The sequence below is a fragment of the Apiospora hydei genome, assembly GCF_038363865.1.
Source record: "Apiospora hydei strain CBS 114990 chromosome Unknown utg000006l_segment0_segment0, whole genome shotgun sequence".
NCBI lineage: Eukaryota > Fungi > Ascomycota > Sordariomycetes > Amphisphaeriales > Apiosporaceae > Apiospora > Apiospora hydei.
Genome location: NW_027117365.1, coordinates 2,987,470 through 3,001,708, shown reverse-complemented (window position 1 = coordinate 3,001,708; position 14,239 = coordinate 2,987,470). Strand labels below are relative to the sequence as shown.

General features: G+C 54.3%; 6 protein-coding genes across 6 annotated transcripts; 1 reads left to right on the top strand and 5 right to left on the bottom strand.

The window, feature by feature from the left end:
- Window positions 1–733: 733 nt before the first annotated feature.
- Window positions 734–1,786, top strand: PG997_008142 (NAD(P)-binding protein; the record flags this gene model as incomplete). The annotated part of the gene is made up of 2 exons (XM_066812457.1): window positions 734–1,021; window positions 1,088–1,786. The coding sequence occupies 2 exons, from the start codon at window positions 734–736 to the stop codon at window positions 1,784–1,786; spliced, it is 987 nt and encodes a 328-aa protein (XP_066667799.1).
- A 400-nt stretch (window positions 1,787–2,186) lies between these two features.
- PG997_008141 (uncharacterized protein) lies at window positions 2,187–3,637 on the bottom strand (the record flags this gene model as incomplete). Its single annotated transcript, XM_066812456.1, has 2 exons — window positions 2,187–2,812; window positions 3,001–3,637. 2 exons carry the CDS (start codon window positions 3,635–3,637, stop codon window positions 2,187–2,189), a joined length of 1,263 nt encoding a protein of 420 aa, XP_066667798.1.
- A 1,201-nt stretch (window positions 3,638–4,838) lies between these two features.
- PG997_008140 (heterokaryon incompatibility protein) lies at window positions 4,839–6,980 on the bottom strand (the record flags this gene model as incomplete). The annotated part of the gene is made up of 1 exon (XM_066812455.1): window positions 4,839–6,980. The coding sequence occupies one exon, from the start codon at window positions 6,978–6,980 to the stop codon at window positions 4,839–4,841; it is 2,142 nt and encodes a 713-aa protein (XP_066667797.1).
- Window positions 6,981–7,285: 305 nt separating this feature from the next.
- Window positions 7,286–8,906, bottom strand: PG997_008139 (uncharacterized protein; the record flags this gene model as incomplete). The annotated part of the gene is made up of 3 exons (XM_066812454.1): window positions 7,286–7,825; window positions 7,880–8,615; window positions 8,704–8,906. The coding sequence occupies 3 exons, from the start codon at window positions 8,904–8,906 to the stop codon at window positions 7,286–7,288; spliced, it is 1,479 nt and encodes a 492-aa protein (XP_066667796.1).
- An 865-nt stretch (window positions 8,907–9,771) lies between these two features.
- PG997_008138 (uncharacterized protein) lies at window positions 9,772–10,310 on the bottom strand (the record flags this gene model as incomplete). The annotated part of the gene is made up of 2 exons (XM_066812453.1): window positions 9,772–10,026; window positions 10,095–10,310. The coding sequence occupies 2 exons, from the start codon at window positions 10,308–10,310 to the stop codon at window positions 9,772–9,774; spliced, it is 471 nt and encodes a 156-aa protein (XP_066667795.1).
- Window positions 10,311–10,550: 240 nt separating this feature from the next.
- PG997_008137 (uncharacterized protein) lies at window positions 10,551–13,083 on the bottom strand (the record flags this gene model as incomplete). Its single annotated transcript, XM_066812452.1, has 4 exons — window positions 10,551–10,880; window positions 10,936–11,224; window positions 11,281–12,945; window positions 13,019–13,083. The coding sequence occupies 4 exons, from the start codon at window positions 13,081–13,083 to the stop codon at window positions 10,551–10,553; spliced, it is 2,349 nt and encodes a 782-aa protein (XP_066667794.1).
- Window positions 13,084–14,239: the final 1,156 nt, after the last annotated feature.

The window sequence follows — 14,239 nt, the reverse complement described above, 5'->3', positions numbered from 1 at the left end:
TAGTGGTCGTCAGAGGGTACATCGATGGAGACGCAGCGGCATCGTCGGTGTCCTGGTTGCAGCAAAATGAATGCACTCTGAAGTTCTTGGGCGGAACTTAACTACTACGGTCTATTCCACCTCCTTGCGACGATGTATAATACACCGGCGCTGAGTTGGGCGAGGAAAACAATGAAAAATGGTAGATAGATTGGATAGAATCATGCTGTCCCATGCCGGATTCGTGCATGTCTTGGCGCCCCTAGTCTATGACGAGCTGATGCTTCCTAGTGCCCGTCCCTAGTTCAGCTGACAGCCCTACACATGTACCGATTTCAAATCAAGCACCTACCCAGCTACGCTCGGAGGTCTGATTGTGCCGGGGCGTTAGACGCGAAGCACCGAGCTCATGTAGCGGCTTACCAAACACCAAACAGGCGGCTCAATTGTGTGTGCTCGTCTCCAATTGCTTCAATGCGTGCAGCGACAACATGGACAGCGACAGTCATCAAACTTCTGCTACAAGCAGGAATCTTGGAGCAACTGTGGGTTGCGATGATGTATATAATGACCTGTTCATGCCTTCATGGAATCAAAACATCATGCATCCATCTCACCTTTCATTCTCGCCAGCTTTACAGATTTGCTCTTAGGTACCCCTTACCAAACCCTCAATTCAACCAAGATAGCCAATCACAACTGCCTCTTTTCTCTGCCTCCACCCAATAGAAGGAACCAATACATCCACTAAGCAATGACCGACGAACCTTCTAAGAGAGTCATCCTGGTAACAGGAGCGACTGGCAAACAGGGAAGCGCCACCATCGACGCCCTCATCGCGAGCGGTGCCCTTGATACCCACACCCTCATCGCCGTGACCCGCAACCCCGCGTCGGGCTCCGCCCAGAAGCTAGCCAGCCGCGGCGTCCAGCTGGTCCAGGGCGACCTCAACGACGTCCCCGCCATCTTCGCCAATGTCAAGAAGCAACTGGTGGGCAGCGGCGGCGACAGCGCCAAAGTCTGGGGCGTTTTCAGTGTCCAGGTAAGCAATCGACCCGGGCAATTCGAAAGTGGCATCGCCAGTCTAGTCACTAACATCATCCCCCAGGCAGCCATCGGCGGCGGCGCCTCGCCCGCAAGCGAAGAACGCCAAGGCAAAGCCCTCGTCGACGCCGCCCTAGCCAACGGCGTCGCGCACTTCGTCTACACCTCGGCCGACCGTGGCGGCGAGGCCCGGTCCTTCTCGAACCCCACCCAGGTGCCGCACTTCGTCAGCAAGTACAACATCGAGCACCACCTCGTCGAGAAGGCTGCTGCCACTGCTGCTGCCGCCTCCTCCAACGGACGACCGGCCATGACCTGGACCATCCTCCGCCCTGTCGCCTTCATGGAAAACTTCACCGTCGGCTTCGGCACCAAGATCATGGCCACCGGGATGCGGGTGTCGCTCAACGGCAAGCCGCTCCAGTTCGTGTCGGCCCGGGACATCGGCTGGTTCGCGGCGCAGGCCTTCATCCGCCCCGAGGCCTACGCGGGTCGCAGCGTCACGCTGGCTGGGGACGAGCTGACGCTCTCCGACTTGCGCGCCGTCTTCCAGCAGAAGACGGGGCGCGACATGCCCGAGACGTTCCAGTTCGTCGCTCGCATACTCTTCTGGCTGTCGGCGGAGTTTGGCAGTATGTTCCGCTGGTTTCACGACGAGGGCTTCGGCGCCGACTTGACCGCGCTGCGCAAGGAGCACCCGGACCTGCAGTCGTGGGGTGATTGGCTTGAGAAGGAGAGTGAGTGGGTGGCGAAATCGAAATGATAGATTACCTTGGTATAATACTTTAGGAACATGATCTGCAGGTAAATTTATCCAATTGAATTCTATATAACTCAACAGGAGATCCACGTTTCCAATGGCACTAAGTAATCCCTGATTCTACAACACTGAATACTCTTGTGGGAGTAGCGCTTTCGCCATTGAGAGGACATACGTATCATGCCAAGGCATGGTCAACTTACTGTCCATGCAGAATTGACATCATCATATATACTGCCAGAGACAATTATTCCATGTATCTAAAGCCACCAGAAATGATCATCGCTAGCTACTCTGCCGCTAGTTATTTCAGAGCTGACAAGTCTAGATTGTGTAAGTTCATAGTTGTTGATGTATTCTTGGGTTTTATTCTACTTGTATGCTGAGCTACATTTGTCAAGTCTCAATCCTCACCTGAAACATCTTCCTCTGCATCAAGCAAGCCTGCCTCCTCAACAGATGAAGTTTCCTCGTCATCGTCCCTAGGTGTATCATCAGACTCATCACTCTCTTCAATATACCCCGGTTCCCTCTCATCAACATCGAATCCCTCTAGCCAATCGTCCCAATTAGCCCTGAGTCTGTCCGGTAGTGACTGCTTTGTCCTCCCCCACCAAGCAAGTCGCAGATGTCTTCTGTCGGGTTTGAGAAAATGCTTGCCAAAATTATAGCAGCGAATATCGACACCTCGCTTCTCCTCCCAACCTATTACCAATCGGGCGTAGCGCATGCAGGGCATGTTGTTGAAGATTGTATCAGTGTAGTCTTCTAGGAACGATCCGAGACCTCTGTTCCTTGAGGCTTCATCATCGAGATACCACCTTCCGGTCGCGTCCATGAGGTGTGTCCATAATACGATCTTCTCCAATGCCTTCCATGAGTTTTCTTCCCTGGTAGCATGCTGCCGCCTGTTTCTGAAAAGATCTGCTGAAATGGCAAATCTTCCGACCATCAACACTTTCACGGTAGGCTGAGCCAATCTTCTGATGGCCTCACACAGCGGATCGATTCCTTGCCCTTCTGTAAAGTCTTGACGATATCGTTCAGAATTCTCTAAGGGGCCCTAAGGCGCCGTGAGTATTTTGAAAGCTTCCAAGTAAGGGAGTGTACCACACAGTGAATTCAGCCCGCAAGCCAAATCCAGGCGGTACTTCATGCGATCTAGAATACAATTGTTAGTCGCAAGCTACCAATGACCCGCGTAACTGGCCACATACCTTCTTGTGACGGTATCTTCATTTCGATGCTCTGGAGTTCGAGTGTCCGCAACTGTGAGAAGAGCCTAGCCATGTCGCACACCACGGATGGATGCGGCACGAGCGGAGGCAATGAATATAGATATGGCTGAGAACAGTCGATGAATCCCCCGACTCTATGTAATCTAGGGAGATGGAGAACATGCCAGTCGTGTGACGGCTCGATTTGGCGTCCTCTTGGCCCATAGATATTGACGCCTTCGTGGTACCGAAACAACAGTGTCAAGAAAGTACCGGGTTGGGATGATTCCCTATCGTCCTGGTCTTCCCATTGTTGGAGTGTTCCAAGAAGTGACGTGACAGTGCTTTGGAATATCTGCTTGTTTTCGTCCACTTGCTGATTCAAGATACAAGGCTCAAGGAAATGAAAGTCGACATCAAGCTGACGCAGGTAGTTGCGACGGTGCTGATAGTTGGAGAAGACTCTGGCGAAATCTGAGATATCAGTGTCGAAGATCTCCAGGTGCGCGAACGTGCGCCGCTCGACAGCATGCTGCCAAATGGGCGAGATGGATGCATAGGAAGCCAAACGTGCATCACCGCGATCATGGAGCTGGTCCACGATGAGGAAAACGAGTTCGGGGAGTTGGATGCTCATCTTCTGGGCATGGCTGATGAGGCTTTGCTGAAGTGAGGTGTGATTGTTTCGGACTTGACTTTGATTTTGAAAGAGAAGGACGGAGGATGAATCTAAAGAGTGGAAAGCTGCCGAGTTGGGTTGCAGATTGATGCGTTCTGTCAATTCGATTTGCAAGGTGTGCTGAATAGGTCCCAGGTTTGAATGGGATGGCAAAGTGGGAAGGCACTTCGAAACCACGTAGCTTCCTTCCTTGAAGGATGTCTGTCAGGCGCGAGCAGCGTAAATGATCAAGTTCCGTACCCAAGATGCCCGTACCTCTACGGTTCCTTCCTTGCAGCCTTGTGCGATGACTCACCGTGGGTCATCTTTGTGTTGTTTCCCATGGATCTTTCCTCTTAAATTTGTTCGCGAGGACCATGGGCTTCTAAGCGTCCTGGGTACCTATGTATGCTGCCTTGAATCTCGAGGCTAGCCACGAATGTCTTAATCCAAGCAAATGAACGAGATTGTTGCCAGAACTGTCCACTACCTAATATGCAAATGATATGTATCTCGATTAGCCAGCGCAGATATAGTTCCGCATGGCCATTCATCATGCCCTCGACGTTACCCGTCTTGTCCAATTCGTCATTTCACGTCCGCATCAGTGCTCACAAAGAGGACTTTATATCTGGTAGCTGCTGGCAAAGAAACGAACGAATTAGGTATCATATGGGGCGATGTGTTACATGTCCCTCCCACTGGTGGTTCTCCACAACTTCACATTTGCAGATGCTTCTACAGCAGGTACGTGCTGGTCACCAAAGCTGATACGGACTATGTACATATTTAGGTAGGTACGACCGAACTTCTCATGCTACTGAGTACCTTGTTGCCGATGGATATTTTCAGGGTGGTTCAAGGAAATAAAATATTGCACTTCGGAGTTTCTATGATTTCTCCAACCATTTGATGTCGATGGAGTTCGTGAGACGACGTTGGTTGCATTGGGAACTCACCATTTTAGCAACAACCCGGTTGATGCTGTGTACTGATACTCGGGCACACGCATGTAATCATTCAATGGCCTAGCCTAACCATTGCCTACATAGGTAACTTTAATATATGACAATGTCGGAGTACAAGACGCCTTCTCGGAGAGCCTCTCCCTCCATGATTCCATGCACATAACATTCGCCCACCAGCCTCCATCCGTCCATGGCATCGTGCCGTCTCAGAACTATCGGCACATCGCAACCCGGAAAAATGACGATCCTGTCCCCACAACAGCGCCGGTAGGCGCCAGTCCCAGTCTCCCCGACTCCGTGCTCATCAGCCGCCTCCAGGCCAACACGTCCACGGCCCAGGCCAAAGCTTCCCTTTGCGTCTTCGTCGGATTGTAGTAACGTTCTCCCCACGGTCTTCGCGTCCGTCCAGAGCCGAAAATGAGCTCTTTCAGACTGTATCCACATAAGTCGAGAGACCCGTACCGCTTCATCACGCTCTCCAGACCGAGCCCGTGGGCAAAGACCCCCGCGACGGCATCACGCCATATTCTCGGATCCAGGAGCCAGGCGTACTCTTCAGGGGCAGGGCACTCCCCTTGGGCTGTACTATTGCCGACCATTGTTCTCCATAGTGCCTCGCGTGTTTCATCCAGTCCACCATATGGATTGTTACTGCATTTGGAACCACTAGCGGGGTAGTCATCTGTGGCTTCCGCTGGATGGCATGTCCCCAAGCTGACAATAGTATCGACAATCAAGCCCTGCATCCTGAGACACGAGTCGGATATCACCACCGCAGACTGCGATTCGACAGTCGGCTTCCCGCCTGCGCGATACGCAGCTCGCAAATGCGCGGCTGGCAGAGCGGCACACGTCCAGCAGATGACCCAGGAAGGGAGGTTATGAACGCACGGTGCAGCCTCGAGCACTCTGCTTCCGAGTCCGGCGAGTGAGCCTTTCGTGTAGATGGGTTTATCGAGGAGCGACACAAGTCGGAAGAGGTCCAAGTTGCCGCCCAGAAGGAGCGCCGAAGAGAACCTCTGGAAGTTGACGGCAAGCGGCAGGGTGTAGTCCGGGACCAGAGACACTCGTTCCGCTACGGCTTTGATCCCGAGTATCCCGTACACCCTGTCCTTCTCTTGCGTGACGGCCGCGTCGCGGGCCAGCAGCAGTGGCCTTAACATGTCCGTCGTCACTCCCGGAAACGATGCATCGTTTTGGTCGTTTTGGACTTGGAGCAGCTCCGTCATTAGCCTCCACAGCCTCTCTGGTGACAGGTGCCTCCTCTCGCTGAGTCTGGCCTGGCCGATCTCGAAGTTCCATGTCGACGGTAGCGTTCCCGTGACCAAACGGCCAAAGCGCTCCTCGTCGGCGGTGATGAGTGCTGCTGCATCGCGGATCTCCGCCCAGGAAAGGCATTTCCCTCCACACAAGACCGGCGCTTCGGGGTGCGCCATGGCAACCTCCTGCAAGATCCACATCCGGCGCCAATAGGGTCTTGTCAGGAAGCCAAGGATCGCTTTGAAAACCTCCTTCCGAAAGGGACTTTCATAACTGTCCCATGTGATGAACAGAGGCCGGACGTCCATCCCGCGTTTGACCCGGTACAACCCCTCGATCTCGCCAGGTTCGGTCGGCAAGCGTGCCATGTAACGCAGCGCATCAATCGCCATATCGCTGTCATCCTGCCCGCCACCCAGCCAGCTGACCACCTGCCAGGCTGAAGCGTAGATGTCGCGCATGCGGCCCACCTGCTGGCCCCTCTCGTCGATGTCTTGCTGGTTGATGCAGATGGCATCGATCCAGACCTTGAAGCCCTGCTGGATCCTCTGGCTCCTGCGCAGCTGTTCTAGCGCGAGGTACAAGTTCGGTCCTACGAGGAATGGCAGTCCGTCGATCAAGATGGTCTTGGCTGGGGTCTGCGGTCCCCAGACGTACGAGAGCGCGACGTAGTCGCCCCAGCTATGCCTCCACGGAAGACCTTCTTCGTGGGCCAATGTACAGCCCCCGACGTCCGGGTCAAGTGATTGCTGTGACTTCTCGTCATACTTCGACAAGACTTGCTTCTGGACCCAAGAATCGGTCTTGAGAAGCCGGCCTTTATCTGGCGCTGTTTGTAGTTCGGGCCAGTCTCGGGCATAACCACGGTGGCGGCCGGAATCAGCGACACCACCACCAACACCGTTGTCCTGGCTACCGGGTAGGTCGACATGCTGTAGACTGCAAGATATCTGCGATGTGGACTCCAGATTGGGAGAGCCGGGATTGATAGTCAGCAAGCGAATCTCGTCTCCCTGAAGCGACAGATAAGGGTGAGGTGGCAGAGGCGGTTCACAAGGAACCTCGGCAGCTTTTTTGAAGTGTTTTGACAACATATTGAATTCAGCATATCGACTTCATCCATGAAAACCACAGATAGAAGCCAGGTAACTCATAGAAATTTTCGCTACCTTTGAGAATATATGATCAGGTGGCTGTGCCGCAGAGGTGCATGCCCCTGACGACGATTTCAGCAACTAGCTGCAAGCCATTGCCTGATGCAGATAAGTACCCGGTAAATAAGGAATTGTGCGGAGAAATCGTATGGGGATTACACATGTATTTATAGAAACAGTGTCAATTGAGCAGGACATCTTGCATCCATAGTGACACAGGCGACACTCATACCCAACGTAGCTCTTCAAGTGACAAACCGCCACGCGTTCGTCTCGCCCGTTTCATTCTCCCTCTTCTCAATCTCCTTGTTCTTCTTCATGCACCACCAGCGCGTCACAATACACGAGATTATAGCGAGCCCGCATCCAGCCACAATAACCCCGCCGCCGGTCTGGTACCGGGGCTCCTGGCTGCGGAGGAAGAAATAGGGCGTGAACCAGTGGCTGACGCTGCTGACACAGTTGGCGATGGCGATCAGGGCGGCCCGCTTGGTGCGCGGGCGCGGCACCACGGCCGTCTCCCAGGAGATCTGCAGATTGAGGGCGACGAAGGGGCCCCCGCACAAGAGGAACAGGCTGAAGTACCGGGGGCCCAGCGACAGCGTCGAGATCATGATGACGGCGCCCACGAGGCAGAGCGCCATGGCGAACACCATGTGCCAGCAGTGCTCGAGCCGACGGCCGCTCGACCAGGAGATGCCGATGGTCAGCAAGTAGGCGAAGACGTAGGGCGGGGCTTGGAGGAGGTAGGTGTTGGTTTTGGAGAAGCCGAAGGTGTTCATGATCTGCAAGAGGTGTTAGGCTGGCTTCAATAACGCGAATAATACCAAGTGATTTACCGATGGGAGGAAGTCCTTGAAAGACTGCCCGATGATGATAAAGAAATGACTCGATGCGAAGAGCCATGTGAAAGGCTCCTTGAGCGCGAGCCTGACGCCCTCCCAATGCCCGCCCTCATCGTCCTCAGAAATACCGCCGGCATTGACCTCTTGACGATACTGTGCCATTTCGGCCTCCTCCGCAGACATGAAGTAGGTGCCCGTAGACGAAGGGAAGTTAGGCATGAACCAAAACGCCGCGATGCCGATGGCGATGCTCACAGCGCCCTCAATGAGCACGAACCAGCGCCACGAGGCGAGCCCGCGGATGCCGTCCATGTTTTGCAGGACGGCGGCGGCGAGCAGGCCCGAGATGATGTTGGAGACGACGTTGCCCGCGTGCCAGATGCTCATTCGCAGCGGCGACTCGCTCTTGGTGTACCAAGACGACGTCATGAGCGAGACGGCGGGGATGAAGGGCCCCTCGGTCACGCCGACCAAGAACCGGCAGAGCATGAAGCCCCAGACCGAGTTGAGGGCCGTCATGGAGATGGTCACGGCGGACCAGGACAGCATGAAGCACGGCATCAGGTACTGGGGCTTGCCCTTGGCGACCATGATATTGGCCGGGACCTGCGAGATGATGTAGCCGACGTAGAAGAGCGAGATGCCCGCTGACCATTGCACGTCGGTCATGTGGCAGTCGCGCTGCATACCGGCGAGGCGGGCGTTGGAGACGTTTATACGGTCCAGGTAGCTATCGCCGAGCCGACTGTTAGTGCGGCTCTCAAGGAGGGAGGGGATATTGAGAATGGGCAAAGAAAGGGACGGAGTCGTTTACATACTTCATTAGCAACATAGCTGTGACCATGGGAAGGAACTTCCAGTCAAGCTTTCGAACCAGGGACTTCTCCACGGCTTTCAGCTCATCTTCGGTCTTGTCCTTTAGCAGCGCAAACTTCTCTAGTGTCGCATCCCGCGGAGGGACCTCCTCGACCTCGAAATGTTCCGCCTTGGAGGCGATCGAGGATTTGCGTGACAGAGACATGTTGACTGAGCTGAAAGAAGCCACACTTTCTTTGAAACTAATACAGAGGCGGAGTCAGTGTCGCATAGTCCAGTAGGTTGACTGGAATCCCCTAGGGATCAGGACTCGTATTTGTACTCCCATGACGGCGATGGGCAACCCAACTCCTGACCTCGAAGCGGCTGGCCAAGTGACTACCTAGTCAGTCAACGCAACCGTATCGTCGGAAGCTACCCCAGCTTCCCCGCATACTCCACCGACACCATATTTGGTTGTCTGGGGTAGAACCAAGTCCACCATCCCCAGATTCCCAGGAAGTCGACACGCCAAGGGAGGAGCCATTGGGATCTGTGGCCAGTCGAATATCTGCAATGGGGATCTCCAAGAGGCCTCGACCCCAATACCAAGCGATACCCTGGATAACCAAGACCTGCGGCTCTCGAATGTCGGCAAATGGGGTTGCTTCTTTATCTGGGGTGGTTTCGGACTGAGGCCGCCCGCGATGTCTCAGAGCGGGCCGCCTCCTCGGACATGTGCCGCAGCACAAGGACGCGGCACGGATACGGTGCCATATTGCTCGGGAACCCATTCTCAACAGCAAAAAGCCTTGCAGATACCCAAAGCCTCGGTACCGAACAACCATGGCAATGTGCGATCTGGAAAGGTACGCTTGTTAGGTATCCCAGCATAGCGCTAGCCGGCGATCATTACACCGCCGCCAGCTTACCGGGCCGCAAAGTACAAGCATGGTATGAGAGCAAGATACGAATGGACTGGAGCTCATGAGTACCATTTTACTGCTAGAGAATCAATGTCTGGATCTAGCGCTCGTCGCACAAGAGCCATCGCTGATTGCATACTTACCTAGTGAGGATGTAACCGAGATTCAATGCCTGTCGACTTGGTGCGAGCCCCAACCCATCGAAGGAATGGTCTGTTCACGGAAGGCCTCGAGAGAACGGAACGAGCCCGAGGTCGTCGGGCTAGATGCTGCCTGGAGCGTCATGCCAATTTTAATCAGCTTCTGGCCTGGCGCAGATGGTAACATTGGCATGGGCTTGGTGCCCAGGACCCGGTCCCTGGGAATCTTGAGCTGGAGCTTCTGTCGAGAAGTCTCGTCTTTTGACTGCCTGTATTTGCACTAATATACTGAACACGAGCGCGCGTCATGGGTGTCGTTTGCCCGTCGCCCGTGGAGCCCTCATGTACCGCCTTGGGAGTGATGACAGCTGCAGTAAACGACTCCTCTTCCAATAAGTGTCGGAAGTGGTTGGTGCTCGGAACACTCCCACACATCGTTGAGCTTCGGAGATTTCGGCGAATTTTGACCTTGTACCCGGCAGGCGAGTGGTGGTCTGGGTACATCGTTTGCTGTTGCTTCTGGTGGGGAGACACAGCCTGAGCCTGTCGGTTTGCTGTTGTCATCGTCTCTGCTCATGGTGACGTGAGCTTGAAACGCAATGAAAACCTTCCAGATGCAGATGCAGAACATCATTAGCACGCCCCATGCCAAATTCAGATTAATCCCGTGTAATAAACACTTTCAAATGTTTACGCCAACGGCGCTTAACCATTCATGATGCGTCTAGTACGGCATAATCGTATGGTATCATTCGTCTCTAAAACTGCCATCGTATAATACAAGCGGATGGATGCAATTGCCAATTATGAGATATCCCAGTCGCCACCCTCGTAATCCATGTCCCCTTGGTCTCTCGGGTCACCAAAGCCACTGTTGTCGTCGATTTCCGCCGCGGGCTTCATGGACTGATCCTCTTCGATGCCACTAGCCATCGCGACGTCGCCATCTGCTGCTGCGGCGGCGGCGGCCTTGGGTGCCGAAGTAGCCCAAGCCAGATCCACACTTCCATCTACCTGGGGGATGTTCTTGTTGGCCGATACGCCATTGTAGAACTGCTCTGCCGTCTTGCGGTCTTTGAACGTGACGTGAGTTGTCGTCTGGTCGCTGTGGATTGCCGTGAATTCGCCAATACCCTGGGCCATGTTAGTCAAGTCATTTCACACAAATTGAAAGAGGGAAAGTACATACAAGAAGGTAGTGGCGTAGAGCTTCATCCTTCTCCGGCTCGGTGAAGTCCACGCCAGTCAATGCCACGATCTTCGGCCGGTTGTCTAAAGAGTAGGCGGCATACGCGGTGTGCACATCTCCGCCGAGACCACCACCCCTGCCTCGGTAGCCATAGCCGCCGCGGAACCCGCGGGGAGGGGAAGCCACCACGTCCTCTGTACGGCCGTCCTCTGCCTCGTCCCCGTGCGGACCACATGGATGCCTCGTCTTGTGCTGCATTGGGATCGATTCCGAGGGAGTTTGCCTCCGCCTCAAGCTCGGCCAGCTTGGCCCGCAGGGCTTCAGCCTGAGTCGAAGGTTTGCCACCCTCCGAGGCAGGCAAGGAACTCGTTCGCAGGACGGGGAGACAGCGATGCCTCCTTGATACCACTGGCAGCCAACCTGGCCTGGAGTTTGCGTTTCTCTTCTGCTTGGCGGGCCAACAACTCCTTGCGTTTCTGTTCGATCTCTTGCCTCTCACGCTCGACCTTTTCTTTCAATTGCGCCTTCTCAAGGTGTACCTTCTGGGCTTCTTCTTGCTTCCGCCTAAACTCTTCCATGTCAAATTCGGGCTCAGTGTCAGCTTGCTCGCCATTCATAGAATGGTTTGCGCCGTTCCTGGATCCATTCGCATGCTTGCCATTGGGAAGATGAGACTCGTCCTTGAACCAATAGACTTTGACGAAGCGATTGTCGAAGACCACCTTGGGCGACTTCCATGCGGCGTTTGCTGAATCCCACGTATCGAATTTGATGATAGCTATGCGCTTCTGCGCCAGACGGAGCTCGACTTCTTCAATGACCCCAAATTGGCCAAAGAACTCGCGGACTGCCTCTTCGGTGTAGTTCTCTTCGGGTATGCTTTCCACCACGATCTGGGTCTTGGTCTTGTCGTTCATCGGACCTTCTGCCGCAAAATCCGGCCGGCCTCCTTTGCGTCGAGGTTTCTTAGAGTCCCGACGGTTGTTCGGAGGCATATGCGGCGCGAATGGCTCGATCGGTTGCATGAATTGGCCGGGGTTTTCAAAAGGCAAGGCCAGTGCCGCATTGTTGGGGTCGTATTCTTCCCCAGCTCCGGACGGCGGAGGCTTGAATGCTGGTACGAACCCCGACCCTGCACCATGTTCGAACATACACTTGTTTCCTCTGGAGCAGAAACCTTTAGTTTCATAGTCTCGGCACGGCGCTCGCCTTCGGGGCGGCTGCTTGGGGGTGGCGGCATTGCCCGAGTAGACCGGTCGCGGCAGATGAGGAGCTTGAGGCATCTGTATTCCCATTTGCGCCCCTAACTCTTGCAGTTGGCGAATATTCTCCATGATTGTGTTGGCATCCAGCTGGGGCATGCCTGCGGAGGGAGCCGTAGTAAAAGGCTGGTTGGGGTTGTAGGCATCGTCCGGAGCCCCAAAGGGAGGGCCATGTTGACCCGAGGGACTAGGAAACGCGCCATAACCCCCGCGGCCTCGCGATGCATATGGATCGTCAAACCGACCGCCGCGTACAGCCTGTGATCCACCTCTTCGTGCCTGCTTAAATGGTGGTTGCGGACCCTGCTGGTAGGGATTGGCGCCATATGCGCCCCAGCTCATTTGTTGAGTATCCGGCGCGTCCAGATCTCGATACGAGCGCTTCTTACCGCCGCGCAAATTAGACCCGGGGAAAGCGGAGGGTGTTTCGGCGTAGGGAGTATGCTGGAAATCCGCGAAACCCTGGCCCGGCAGAGGAAACTGCTGGGCGGATGGGCCCTGGGGTATTTGAGGGGCCGGCGGGGCTAGATTTGGATGGGCGGAAGGAGCGGGAGGAGCAGGCGGTGCTCCGGGGAGGTATGATTTATACTGGACGGCTTGGAAGACATCGTTGGTGAAGGCGGCGGAATCCTCTCTAAGGAAATCGGGTATTTCGTCTTCGAAGAGCTGTCGGATAGCCGCGGTGTCGCCCTCGTGTCGCAACAGGGCTAAAACATAATCGGCGAGGACATCTGAATCGGCATCGGAGCTGGTTTAAAGAAAGAGGTATCGGGTCAGTTTGAGCTTGAGTGGAATGGAAAGCTGACAAGGAACAAACTCACGTATTAGCAAGCCGCTTGACTATCCACGATTTGAGATGCGACGCATCCTCCTCGGCGAATAACATGATTACTATGTGACGATTTTTGGGCGTATAGAATGCTCTTCTATGTCATTGTGGGTTTCGATTCGAATCGATTCGACTGGCGAGGTTTTGACGGCGGTCCTGCTTGTGGTTGCAGTATGTGACCGCAACTTTCCACAAAGGCCAGACAACCTTTCGGATCGGTAGTGACTGCGCCTAGGTCGCAGGATTCCAAGAAGAAAAGGCCGAGGCGTCAGGATCAGAGCTGGTAGCCCAAGCAAGCACTGGAACTTTATTACCGAGCTTCAGCTGCAAGGCTGGAGGAGTTGGTTCTGGCGATATTTTTTGACAGGGTTGTTTTGATTGGTCAATCATGCGAAAATGTGACGAAATTCTGCTTGCATGGAATCTCGGACCAGGATGACAAAGGCGCGATGCGTGTTGAAAGGATGAGAGCTTCTGCACCGGCTCTTTCTTTTTTTAGTGGGGGCAACGCGACAGCTAGAGAGCTCAGGTTGCCGTGCTACGCTGCACTGTGGATCATCAGCACCGAGTGGGTTCCTCCCAGGCACTTCAGTGCAATTACACAGCGGCTGGCTTTCAGCTGGAATCACTGGTGCGGGGGGAGGGGCACTGCCTATCAGAGCTTCAATCAAGGGCTGATGTTATGTCGTTTAAGGTCGTCCATCATCTGCTTCCACTTCTACCCAGCCCATAGCCAAGGCTGGATGGTGATAGATTCCTTGTATGCAGATTATTGAACCTAGTGCCAAATAAGGTATTCATTGAGGGCTTCAACATAAGATAGCGTTGTCCCGAGCCCAGGCAGGATCTCTGCACAATTTAAGACAACGTGATGGTGGCAGCTTTATCGATTGGCAGCCCGCCTCCGATAAAGATCCATGGATCTGACTGCGCAACATTTTGGTTGGACTTCAACCTTGTCTAGTACGTCTTATTAGAGAAAAAGTAATACCTAACACTCATATCTTCTCGTAAATTCACCAGAAATGTCAAGACGATCCTGCAAATTGCCTGCCCATATCTTCTTCGTTCCACCATTTCCTAGATTCATAGATCTTGTTTGCTAGTAGACTCGCTTCCACCTTCAGTCCCCACCGCCCCTCACCAAACCTAGCGTGTGAGATTCGCCGGTATTCTCAGGTACACCTTTCTTGTCGCAACTGCTCTGGGACCT